General features: G+C 39.6%; 2 protein-coding genes across 2 annotated transcripts in view; both read left to right on the top strand.

Moving 5' to 3' along the window:
• The first annotated feature begins 2,246 nt into the window (after positions 1 to 2,246).
• On the top strand, positions 2,247 to 6,335 carry tbr1b (T-box brain transcription factor 1b). The gene is made up of 6 exons (XM_085373900.1): positions 2,247 to 2,938; positions 3,240 to 3,394; positions 3,602 to 3,723; positions 4,018 to 4,176; positions 4,545 to 4,606; positions 5,492 to 6,335. Exons 1-6 carry the CDS (start codon positions 2,247 to 2,249, stop codon positions 6,333 to 6,335), a joined length of 2,034 nt encoding a protein of 677 aa, XP_085230026.1.
• A 3,908-nt stretch (positions 6,336 to 10,243) lies between these two features.
• slc4a10b (solute carrier family 4 member 10b) overlaps positions 10,244 to 11,736 on the top strand; it is a 30,248-nt gene continuing 28,755 nt past the window's right edge. The window contains exons 1-2 of the mRNA XM_085373898.1: positions 10,244 to 10,291; positions 11,330 to 11,371. Of these exons, the coding sequence (XP_085230024.1) occupies positions 10,244 to 10,291; positions 11,330 to 11,371 (90 nt within the window). The remainder of the gene's footprint in view (positions 10,292 to 11,329; positions 11,372 to 11,736) is intronic.

Raw genomic sequence — 11,736 nt, 5'->3', positions numbered from 1 at the left:
AACATATGCTCTTTAGAATTAAATGGATATATACTTCTTCTTCTTCTTCTTCTTTTTAAAAAAATTTTTTTTCATTGTATTGAAGGCAGTTTGTGTTTGAGGGTTTTTTTTGTCTTTGATTTATTTTATATGGGTGATATAATACAGATACAGCCGTTATAATATTATTTGAAAATTGAAAAGGCATAACTGCTGTTCACACTAGATTATGCTCAGCTGGTCAATGGAGGGTGTGTACAAGGCAGGGAGCCGAGATCCTAACCTGCTCTACATCTCCCTGAGGGACAATGCTGGCTATGGGCATGACAAATCAGCCCCCTCCTCTTTGGTTATGTCCACTAGCTAGCTGAGCCAATAAATAGATGACTTAATCTGATAAACAGGCAGTGCATTACCTAGGGAAACACAGAGTTGCTGCATGGGTGATTCAACAATTGGCTTGTTGAGGGGGGGAAGGAAGCCCACTTTGCTTATTAAAGATCAGCGATGGAAGTGAACCATAATCCTGTAATGAGTAGAGCAGAGAGTGGCCTCTTTTCCTTGGGCACAGGCAAGCCCGTGCTTGCATGTTTCACAGGAATAGATTGTTGGAACCAGTAGCCTTTCTGTAATGACCCCTCTTGTTAGCTTCAGAAATTCATAGCTCTTCATTAGAGATACAAACTGGTGGCTGTGTTCACCAATGCAATGGACCTTTATTGGTCTTCCCTTTAGCTTCCACACAACACTGCAGTGTAACTAAACCAGAAGTTACTCAGTGAAGTAGAAATGATCAACTGAGGCAGTTAGTGATATTGTAATGGGTTTCTTGATAGTTAGTGGTGTTTCTTATCATCTATGAGAATCACCTGGTAATAATAATGCGATTAAACGGAAGTGTAAAAGTTGCCAGTGTTGAATCGATGCCTTTCGGACAGAGGATAACCTTCACAATGACACACCGTGGCTCTGGTGAACAGTGAAGTGGAAAGTTTGAAATTCAGGACAATTTACAAAGGCCTCGCAATCATAGGAAATGTATATGCGAGGAAATGTATATCAAACCACTCCCTTTGAACAGTGCTAGTGTTAACTTGGTAATAACCTTGTTAGTAAGTTAAGCTGGGAGCCATGCTGCAGCTGCTCTCTTTGCACCGGGGACTGAGCCACTGTAACTTGCGGCTATCCTAACACTTAGTTCCATCTTCTCAATCAGGACTGATTTATTTTACTGCGCCGGGGGGCTTGGTGCATTTTCGAAGTGGTCTGATTAACAATCATTTCTATTTTAGAGTTTATTTATTCTCCATCTGCTGTCGATATTCTCAAACTTACTGTCAGTTATCTCAGAGACCTGCACCCTCCTGAGATCAAATTTATTCTGTCTTTAAATATATTTCCCGAGTAATTAGATTTTACAACTCGGACTTAATGTTTTTCCCATCTCCTTCTTACGCTTGCTTTCTCAAACGGACAAAAATTAAATTAACTAAACTGCATAATGCTAATTTCTACTCAAAACTCCGAGTCCTACTTTGTGTCTCTCTGGCAGTGAGCTGTGTTTGGCACAGCAGCCCCTGTTACCAGTGCACGGGTTCATAACTTTAGTGCATAAAATATTTACCAGGACTGGGACTCATAAACACATCTTCAGTGGGACGCCATGATTTCACGCTATATCACAAACATTTTAAGGCATCAGATGCACCGCCTGTCATGGACTGTCATTTTTGGCGTGTTAATAATATATCTTGGTTTCTTCGGCAGACATACTTTGGCACTCATGGCACATAAATAGGTAAATAACGTGGATAAAGGTAAATAACGCCGCTGTCGTCACAGCTGACAGCAAAAACAATCTTCATAACTATGATATATCTTTTTTCTATTTTTTTTTTTGGTTTGTTTTTTGTTTATTTCATATACTGCTAAAAAAGAGTCTGTCTCCATATGTTTTATTCAAATATAGGCCCATGTCACACTACAAACAAATCACTTTGCTCATAGCGCTCTTCTTATCGTCCTAATTAAGAGCTGTCTAATTAAATTACAGCCCTGAGTTAACCAATCGCAGTACTTGTTTCATTAGCAAAGCAGCGAGAGTGATGGAAAGAAAATCCTTCCTGATTGCAGGATGGTGTCAATTGGCTAATTTGCTGCCTTCCGTAACTCAAGTCATCTTAAGGCGTTTCGTAGTGTTAGATTAGGAAAGGCGTGTGCAAAAGCTTGTGATATAGGTTGAGCTAATAGTAGCTTCCTATTGAGCTATGCAGGTCGAGAATTGCATCTCGCCGGCGAGTGATCTCTCCAAGAAATTTATGAATGTGGGCAGTGGCTTTTCGAGCTCCAATGGATCAGAGCTTTCGTTGCAGGACCATCCTATTATATCTGCAAGTGACAACCTGGAGAGAAGTTCACCTCTGAAAAAAAACTCCAGGGAGATGACGAATCAGTCAGAGGCAGACAATTTTCCCGACTCCAAGGACGCATCAGGGGACGTCCAGAGGGGCAAACTCTCTCCTGATCTTCACGGAGTCTCTGACATCCGTCATAATTTCGATGGATCTGCAGGAGAAAGGTGCATCTTTTCTCCATCTACCCAGCCGCAGTCAGTCTCAGCAGCTCCCAGTGCCATGTTCCCTTACCCGAGCCAGCATGGACCAGCGCACCCGGCTTTTTCTATTGGAAGTCCCAGCCGATACATGGCACATCATCCGGTCATAACCAATGGAGCTTACAACAGCCTTTTAACCAACACTTCTCCTCAAGGCTACCCGACAGCGGGTTACCCTTACGCGCAACAGTATGGACACACATACCAAGGAGGTGCTTTTTACCAGTTCTCCTCAGCGCAAGCAGGACTGGTTCCGGGGAAAGCGCAGGTGTATCTGTGCAACAGGGCCCTGTGGCTGAAGTTTCACAGACACCAAACAGAGATGATCATCACAAAGCAAGGACGGTAAGTACGCGCACTCGCTTTTTTTTTTTTTTTAGAGGCATGCAACAATATTCGATAATTGTTTGCGTTACTGGAACATTTTTAGATCGAAGTTTAAATGGGCGCGTATTAAGATCATTTAAGATTATTTCCCTGAAAAAACTAAAAAATAATAAAAGCGATAATGAACTTTGTATAACACCAAGGCAAGCTCATTAATAACAAACAAAGAAATAAAACAAAAACTAAATAAAGACGCAAAATGAAAAACTAGAAAAAAATAGAGACATTTTCTAAGCCTGTGTTTCTTTTTTCCCCGCAGACGAATGTTTCCATTTTTAAGCTTCAACATTTCTGGCCTTGACCCAACTGCCCACTACAATATATTTGTGGATGTAATACTCGCCGATCCAAATCACTGGCGATTTCAAGGAGGAAAGTGGGTGCCTTGTGGAAAAGCAGACACGAATGTCATAGGTATCACATCTGCGCTTTGTAACGATTACATTTACTCGACAGTTTGATTTTGAGAACATGGTAAAAAAAAAGTGTTTTGTTTTTATACCTATAACTAAAATATGTGGTAAAAATTGTGAATGAAAATTTGTGAGGAATTTGTTTCTAAATAGTGATATATATTTTTACTTCTTTTCTTTGCCTATTTTTTCTTCTTCTTTTCAATAGGCAATAGAGTTTACATGCACCCGGATTCGCCAAATACCGGTGCGCACTGGATGCGTCAAGAAATATCATTTGGAAAGCTAAAGCTCACAAACAACAAAGGTGCCTCCAACAACACGGGGCAGGTAACAATGTGATAAGAAATGTCTGAATGATATAAATATATATTTATATGTAATACGAGCTGGAAACTGAAATGTTTATTTTTTCCTTTTTATTCATCTCCTGATTATTATTTTTAGATGTGTCGTATTGCTTTCTCTGTGTCATTTAATTCGAAACAATAGTCGCGTGTGTCATTATAATAAACACGAAATATGAATACACAATTGTGCTAAATTAGTTTATTTTTCTTCTCAAATCATCTTTCCAAACTTTGAAATTCAAAGTCTGACAAACGTCTTTAATTGGATCTCCAGATGGTGGTTCTTCAGTCTCTCCACAAGTACCAGCCCAGGCTCCATGTGGTGGAAGTAAACGAGGATGGGACAGAAGACACCAACCAGCCAGGAAGAGTCCAGACTTTCACCTTCTCAGAAACGCAATTCATCGCTGTCACAGCTTACCAGAATACCGATGTAAGACCACTTAATATCTGACACAACACTGGAAATGTCACCAGACACCAATAGCACAGCAGCATTTATACTTTGAACATTAGCCTGTTGAAAGACGATTCAAAATATCGGGAATTCTACAATATATATATATATATACTTAAAAAACAAAGCAGAACAATAAAGTTTTAATACGAATACAATTTTTTAACCTAAATCTTAAAGCAAGACGCACACTGGGATTAATCATTTCCTGTTGACAAACACATTTTCGCGTAAAAACAAAGAACAAAATTAAACGAATTGTTAATATTATTTGCATTTATGCTGCACTGCGCTAAACGTCTGGAACACACCTTATGGATCCTTCTATGCATTTTCCCCCACAGATTACGCAACTGAAAATTGACCACAATCCGTTCGCTAAAGGATTTCGGGACAACTATGACACGTAAGATCGTCTCTCTTTTTCCTTCCTTCAAAATATTTTCTTTGTATTTGGTTGTAATTTATGTGTGTGTGTGTGTGTGTGTGTGTGTGTGTGTGTGTGTGTGTGTGTGTGTGTGTGTGTGTGTGTATCTTTTTATGCTTCTGTAGTTTTAATTAGAAACTATAATAGCCACTTAGCTTGGGTTTTTTTCTTTGCAAAAATTTAATTTATGTATTGATAAATCTGTTGAAAATTCGTTGTATTGCTTTTGAAGTTGGAAGGAGTTCGCATGATAAATAAAATATGTACTTTTACAGGGAAAATTAATTGAACATTGGATTAATAATAACATTTCTGACTGCAAATGAAGCAATGCGTTTTTCTTTTATCATAACACACACCATAACACACACATATGCACTTGTTTGCGTGTAATAAATGTGCGCAATTGCGTCCAGAGCTCGTAACTGTACCGATTCACTGTATGTATGACAAGGTTCCTCCTTTATTTGATTCGAGCTTGTTTTTCATTGTAAATGAAAGGCGTACTAATGAGTGACGAGAAAATGAAAATCATACTCGAAACAAGGAAATAACTACACGATAACTGAGAAAGCAAGTCGGATCTATTTGACGACGTTTTCTTCGTACTGTGTAAGGCACCCGGCGTATTTCGAGCTTGGATCTAGACTGGGATGGTTTTGCAGATGTTTTCGAACCCTGCAGTTATCTCACCTTCAGAAAGAATAGTAATGGAAAACAAACTTTCCTCATGTCTACTAAACTGCTACATTACTGAAACAGAGAGGCCCCGTTGACCTTAATTTGTTTAATGTTCTGAGAACAGACTACAACACACTGTTTAGTTTCTGAATTGCTTCTCTGTTTTTCTCTCCATCTTTTCAGTGTCTACACAGGCTGCGACATTGACCGCCTAACTCCATCACCGGGTGACTCTCCGCGTTCACAGATCGTGCCGGGTGCGAGATATGCCATGCCTAGCTCTTTCCTGCAGGACCAATTTGTCAGCACTTATGCCAAATCTCGCTTTCACCCTGGCGTGGGGACTGGGCCTGGCACGGAGCGCAGCGTCCCACTCGGCAACAGCTTGCTATCCCCGCAGCAAACCGAGGAGCCCAGTGTTGCCACCCCCCCGCAGCGATGGTTTGTCACCCCTGCCAACAACCGACTGGACTTTGCTGCCTCGGCATACGACGCCGCTGATTTTGCCGGTAACGCGGCCACCTTACTGTCCTACGCAGCGGCCGGAGTGAAGGCTCTTCCCCTGCCGACTGCAGGCTGCTCCAATCGGCCTCTTGGCTATTACGCAGACCCGTCTGGCTGGGGAGGACGCACGCCGCCGCAGTATTGTGGTGTAAATAGTAAATCCAGCTCGGTCTTTTCCTGCTGGCCTACTAACACCATCGGTGGCAGAACAGGCACTAGCTACCTGTCCGAGGAGGGAGACTCCATCACCACAGAGAGATCACCCATCGGCGGCTCGGAGGAGACCAAACCTAAAGACATGACGTCTGAGTCGAGCTGGATTGAGACGCCGTCCTCCATCAAATCCATCGATTCGAGCGATTCTGGTATCTTTGAACAGGCCAAGCGGAGAAGGATCTCACCTTCTGCAACACCGGTTTCAGAGACAGTGTCCCCGTTAAAGTCTGAGCTGCTGACACCGAGAGAGTGTGAGAAAAACTGCACAAAGGACATTGGTTATTACAGTTTCTATCCTCACAGTTAAAACGAAGCAAAGCCAATCTATCTATCTATATCTATCTATCTATCTATCTATCTATCTATCTATCTATCTATCTATCTATCTATCTATCTATCTATCTATCTATCTATCTATCTATCTATCTATCTATCTATCTATCTATCTATCTATCTATCTATCTATCTATCTATCTATCTATCTATCTATCCACAGGTTAATCAATAAAAAGTATAAAAGGACTGACATTCACAGTTAATGGCCAAAGTGTAAATTCTTCAACTACAGTTTTGCCATAATTCTGGCGCCTTGTTTCCACACTGTTACGTCAGAAAACACTGTAATTATGAATATAATGTACATAATACTGAACATTTTGGTGATAGTGACTGAATGTACACAGAACAGATAAATGATTCAAAAGTAGTTGTTTAAAAAAAAGGAAAGCAGAGCCTCTTCTGTTAAGTAGCCTACACTGTTAGAATTAAAGATATTGAGCATCTGTACATAAATAATGTTCTTGTGTAGCATATACTGGCACAATAATCCCTGTCAGTGACAAAAAATGTGTATTTTGTACTTTATCAAAGCAGTAGGCTACCAGAGGTTTAAATGACGTTACCGATCACTGCTACATTCATAATACATGTGGTGAAAGAAATTATAAATGTTGATAATGTAGACTTAGGGTCTTTTATTTACGTATGTTTTAACCGGTCATTTTTTTTCGTAGCCTCCATGCTATGCTGTTGTGAAATTCTTCGTATCTGCTGTAATGTGACTGAAACGTAATAAATGATGATATCATCAAGTCATGTTTTATTTGATCACATCCAGTTCAAACAGAATGCGTTTGAAACATACGAAAGGGTTTATTATAATCTGCTATTTTCCACAAAGGCGTCATGTGGATCATCTTTCCAGAATTTCAAAGCGCAGTGCACCGTGAAGTATCTCGTCGCTGAGAGGGCTTCAAACAGTCAAGGCAGTTCTCGAATATTTAAATCCCACTGTGATCAGCCAGAACCAGACCAGAACACCTCCAATTACATCAGGCTTTAGGTAGGCAGTCCTTTCCCTCATCGGCATTCCCTCCCCACGATGGAAGCCACAGGAAGCTTCCAAAGATATTTATTTTCAGATGGACATCGTGTCCTCTTCTGGATCCATTGATCGGCTCGGGATATGATGAGACTTTCACGGCACAAACTTTACAGCCAAGTAAAATTATAAAAAAAAGAATAATAAATTAAAATTAAATACAACGGAACAAAATGTGAGTCTTTGATTGGCGCTATAGACTTCATCGGTATTCATTTGTTTCGTTGGCCTATTCATTGTCTGACTCAACAGTAAGAGTTGTTCCTACAACATTTGGTTGGATTCGTTTTGCAGCATGTTTGCCAAAGATTGTAGAGTGAAAACTTTTGTTGTTTTTTGGTCATAGTTTCAAACACTGAAAAACTGTGAGGTTGACAAATTCTCTGTTTGGCACCCAAAGGAAATGACACGTTAAAAGAGTCTTGACTATATGTGAAAGTGTGCAGAGGAGCAGAAGACACCAAGAGAAAACAGAAGACAGGCAAACAGGCTTAATAATGAGGTAACATTTTTCTATTTATTGTTTTTTCAATAAACAATAAATAGCACATTTTTCGTTAAATTCCCGTGTAAATGACCCACCATGCTTAATCATGGGATTTTATTGGAATTATTAAACATTAATATCAATTTTTTCAAATTTATATAAGAACAGATACTAATTGAAACGGATGCTGAACAAACTCAGTGTGCACTTAATTGGAATTTGTCGTGTGAAGGAGACGCTCACAGCTGTCAATATGAGATGTGGCATTTAGCTCCTCATACTGTCAGCTATAGGCCTTCCCTGGGATAAACAGCAGATGGCGATAACTGAATACAGGTTTTATAATCAAACAACTCCTCCAATATGTGGTCCAGAGCTTTTAGGTCACCACAGAGGCAACAAAACCTGTAAGAAAACTCTCTCTTTTTTTCCTCTTCATTTTTTTTCATTAAAAAAAAAAAAGATTGATTCGTTATTTATGAGTTAAGTAAGGGCATCCTGTGAGTTTCCCCTGGATTCAACTACACGTGGATGGTGATCTACACCAGATGGTGGTGCTTTACTATTTTTTGTAGCAGTTAAAAGAACCCATGCTGTTCAAAAGACTCAAATGTTTTCTGCAAGCTCTGACAAACTTGACAAACAGTCTTGTAAACACTGGCCCCGAACACAAGCTGAAGAAAGTACAACAAAAATCACATGCAAACTGTATCTGTTGGCACTGGAGAAAACGCGCTCTCTGCGAAAGCCTGTTCATCTCCACATGTCGTCTACTTTAATACAAAGCAGCAGTTTTGTTTCTTTTAAATCATTTACTTTGTTGGAGGATGACCCACGGCTGAGATGACCCCGTCCTCTAAGAAGGGGTGGGGCATGATGGGTACTTTTATGCCAAAAAGCGATTTTCAGTATTTGCCAAAACGTGATTGCTTGGGTTTAAACTGCTGTAAATTACTTATTGGCTTAAATATGTAAAATATATGTGAAATGTATCCCTCATGAATGATATCAAGTCAGCTTGAGCCACAAACAATATTCTTCTTGCAGCAGAAAGTGCAAATATATATATATATATATATATATATATATATATATATATATATATATATATATATATATATATATATATATATATATATATATATATATATTTTTTTTTTTTTTTTTTTTTTTTTTTTGGCAAAGTGACTTTTACATATCCTTTATTTATCCAATTAAAATGTGTCATGGACATTACAAATGTCTTTTTTTAATTATTATATATATATTTTTTTACAGTGATTTGGCCAGAAGGTAGCAGAAATTGAAACAAATATGACATATTAAAAAAGAAGATTTTTCAAGTGACCAAAAAGGACTGGATTGGTTCTAACAGTAACACAACAGCACAAGTAATTTCTTTATTTTACATCTAACTCCTCTGTATATCGTGTTCACTAAAGTCTATTCGCCTATATAAGTAAAACGAATATGAAAAAGCGGAGAAACATCGGAAATCCCTTTTTGGCACAACACCGGGCACAAAACCACAAGCCCCAATGGAAACTGTCGTGTATGTTTTTGTTGCTCTTCCACTTGTCCTAGCAGCATATGGACAAACATATTAAATTACAAAATAACATAATATCTTGTATTTATCAAGGTAGGACTTTGACCCGAGTGCCACCAATTTTAACAGACCTAAACAGACTCACAGCTTTTCCTTTTTCTTACGCACATTTCAGGATCCCCCAGAAGACACGTCTGCTTGTACGACGATCTCTCCGGCGAGAAGAAAAAGTAACTCTCAAAATGTTAAATATAAATGATCATCAACGTTATTTTAAATATTTAAATCAACTTGCGACTAGTTTCAGTGTGTAGGCCTAAATCAGTTTCATGCCCGTTTTTTGGTCTTAAGTAAGATATTGTGTAGCGCATGGGGGAGGGGGCCAGACAGAGCTCAGAGTTCTGCTGCAGCCTAAAAATGAAGCTATTCGTATTTATCCATAAAGTACTGGAAGCCACACTGAAACAGGAATATGTAGCCTAATAATTGGACATAAACTGGAAACAAACTGGAGGGAAACAGTTTGATATCTCCTGACAATTGGTGTCTTTCCTCTGTGCCTGAAAAAAAAAAAGACAAAACATATTAAGAGTGACGCGTCCGCGTCAGCTGGCAGAGATGCGCGTGGTTTTTATGAACAGGCAGCGCGTCAGAGAAGCGCTAATCATCAGCGAGCTGCAGAGCGGCGATGATATAAACATGTGATAGTAGCTCAGTTACCGCTACACCTGACAGGATTACACGCACCGGAGGTCTCTGCTCCGTCTCTCTGATACGCTGCTCTGCTGAGAGAGGAACATGGATACTGCGGATCAGGGTGCTCAGATAGAGCCGCTGCTGCCATCGGTAAACAGAAACTGATGTCTTGGGACAAATATTTACTAATGTACATTAATATTTCAGGACTAGTGTCAAGTTTAGTGCGTGTACTGCGTGGAGTACTGGTAAAAAAGATGTTGCTAAAAGAGGCAGGAAAAAAAAAAAGAAATCGGGAAGCAGATTCAAAACGTTTGGCTCTCAGATGGTTAAATAATTAAGTTAACTGTGGAGTTTTGAGGAGCTGTGGTTCACCTGCAGGGATCTACTGAAAGCACGCTGCCACTCCAATCAAGAGGAATGGCAGTATGTCAGCTCGTAATATTTTATTGAATCCATCCTTTTAGTGAGCCAAAATGTAACTTCATCTCCAGAGGCATGATGGTAAAATTTCTGAATTGAAACAGACATTGGGAGGCTTTCATTGCTACTCCTTTAAATTTCAGTATGATGCTGTGTTAATTCAGTGATGCTGTAACATGCTATAACATTTTGCAAATGTAAGGTAAATCCCTGCTGTGACAGCTGTGTTGCTATTAATACATCATAATTCTGACAGAAGTGACTTTTTATCATCATATTATGTAAATATATTATAACTTTCATCTTGTTAATGTAAAATCAGGCATAGCTACAAGTTGCACTAATAAAAGCAGGTAGTCTTCACACATTCAAATTCTGCTTGAGCATGTCATTTGGAGAAGTCATCTCATAGAGGATGTTCACAGAGGGAGGAGGACCCGTGTTCATTGGTCTCTTCCGATCGTTTTAGTGGAGATTTGTTGTCATTATCTGCTGGCTGTTATTATGAAAACAGATTTTTCCATTTCTCTGAATGCTGGGAGTTGCGACCCTCTAATACGACTTTTAGAGCCAAATATAGATTTGGCTTTGAAACGTAAGGTCACAACCTCACCTTAAAAGTCACTCAGCAGTTAAGAATTGAACAGAACTCAGTGAGTTTTAAGAATTTAAGGACTGAGTTGAGCTTTTGGAAATGTTCAACTTTAAAAATTTGATTTGGTGTTTTATTAAATAAACTTTATTTGCAACTTTATGTCTTTTCAGGCCAGTTCTCCCATTGGATCCTCAGTTGGGCGAAGAAGTCTGGTGAGTTGTTCCTTGGGTTTTACACCTTAGATGGATGCCGTTAGGGTGAACTTGCCAATAAAAATGACCGTGGCTCAGGGGGTTAGGAAGCGTATCTGTAACTGGAAGGTCGCCGGTTTGATCCCCGGGCTCTCTGTCCTGGTCGTTGTGTTCTTGGGTAAGATACTTTACCCTACTGCGTACTGGTGTTGGCCAGAGGGGCCGATGGCACGATATGTCAGTCTGCCCCAGGGCAGCTGTGGCTACAACCGTAGCTTGCCTCCAAGCTCCACCAGTGTGTCAATGCGAGAGTGAATGAATAGTGGCATTGTAAAGCGCTTTGGGTGCCTTGAAAAGCGCTATATAAATCCAATCCATTATTATTA

Source organism: Diplotaxodon limnothrissa, linkage group LG16, assembly GCF_057381915.1.
Source record: "Diplotaxodon limnothrissa isolate DT_005_m linkage group LG16, D_limnothrissa_male_GT1.1, whole genome shotgun sequence".
Lineage (NCBI taxonomy): Eukaryota > Metazoa > Chordata > Actinopteri > Cichliformes > Cichlidae > Diplotaxodon > Diplotaxodon limnothrissa.
This window is presented reverse-complemented; position numbering and strand designations above follow the sequence as displayed.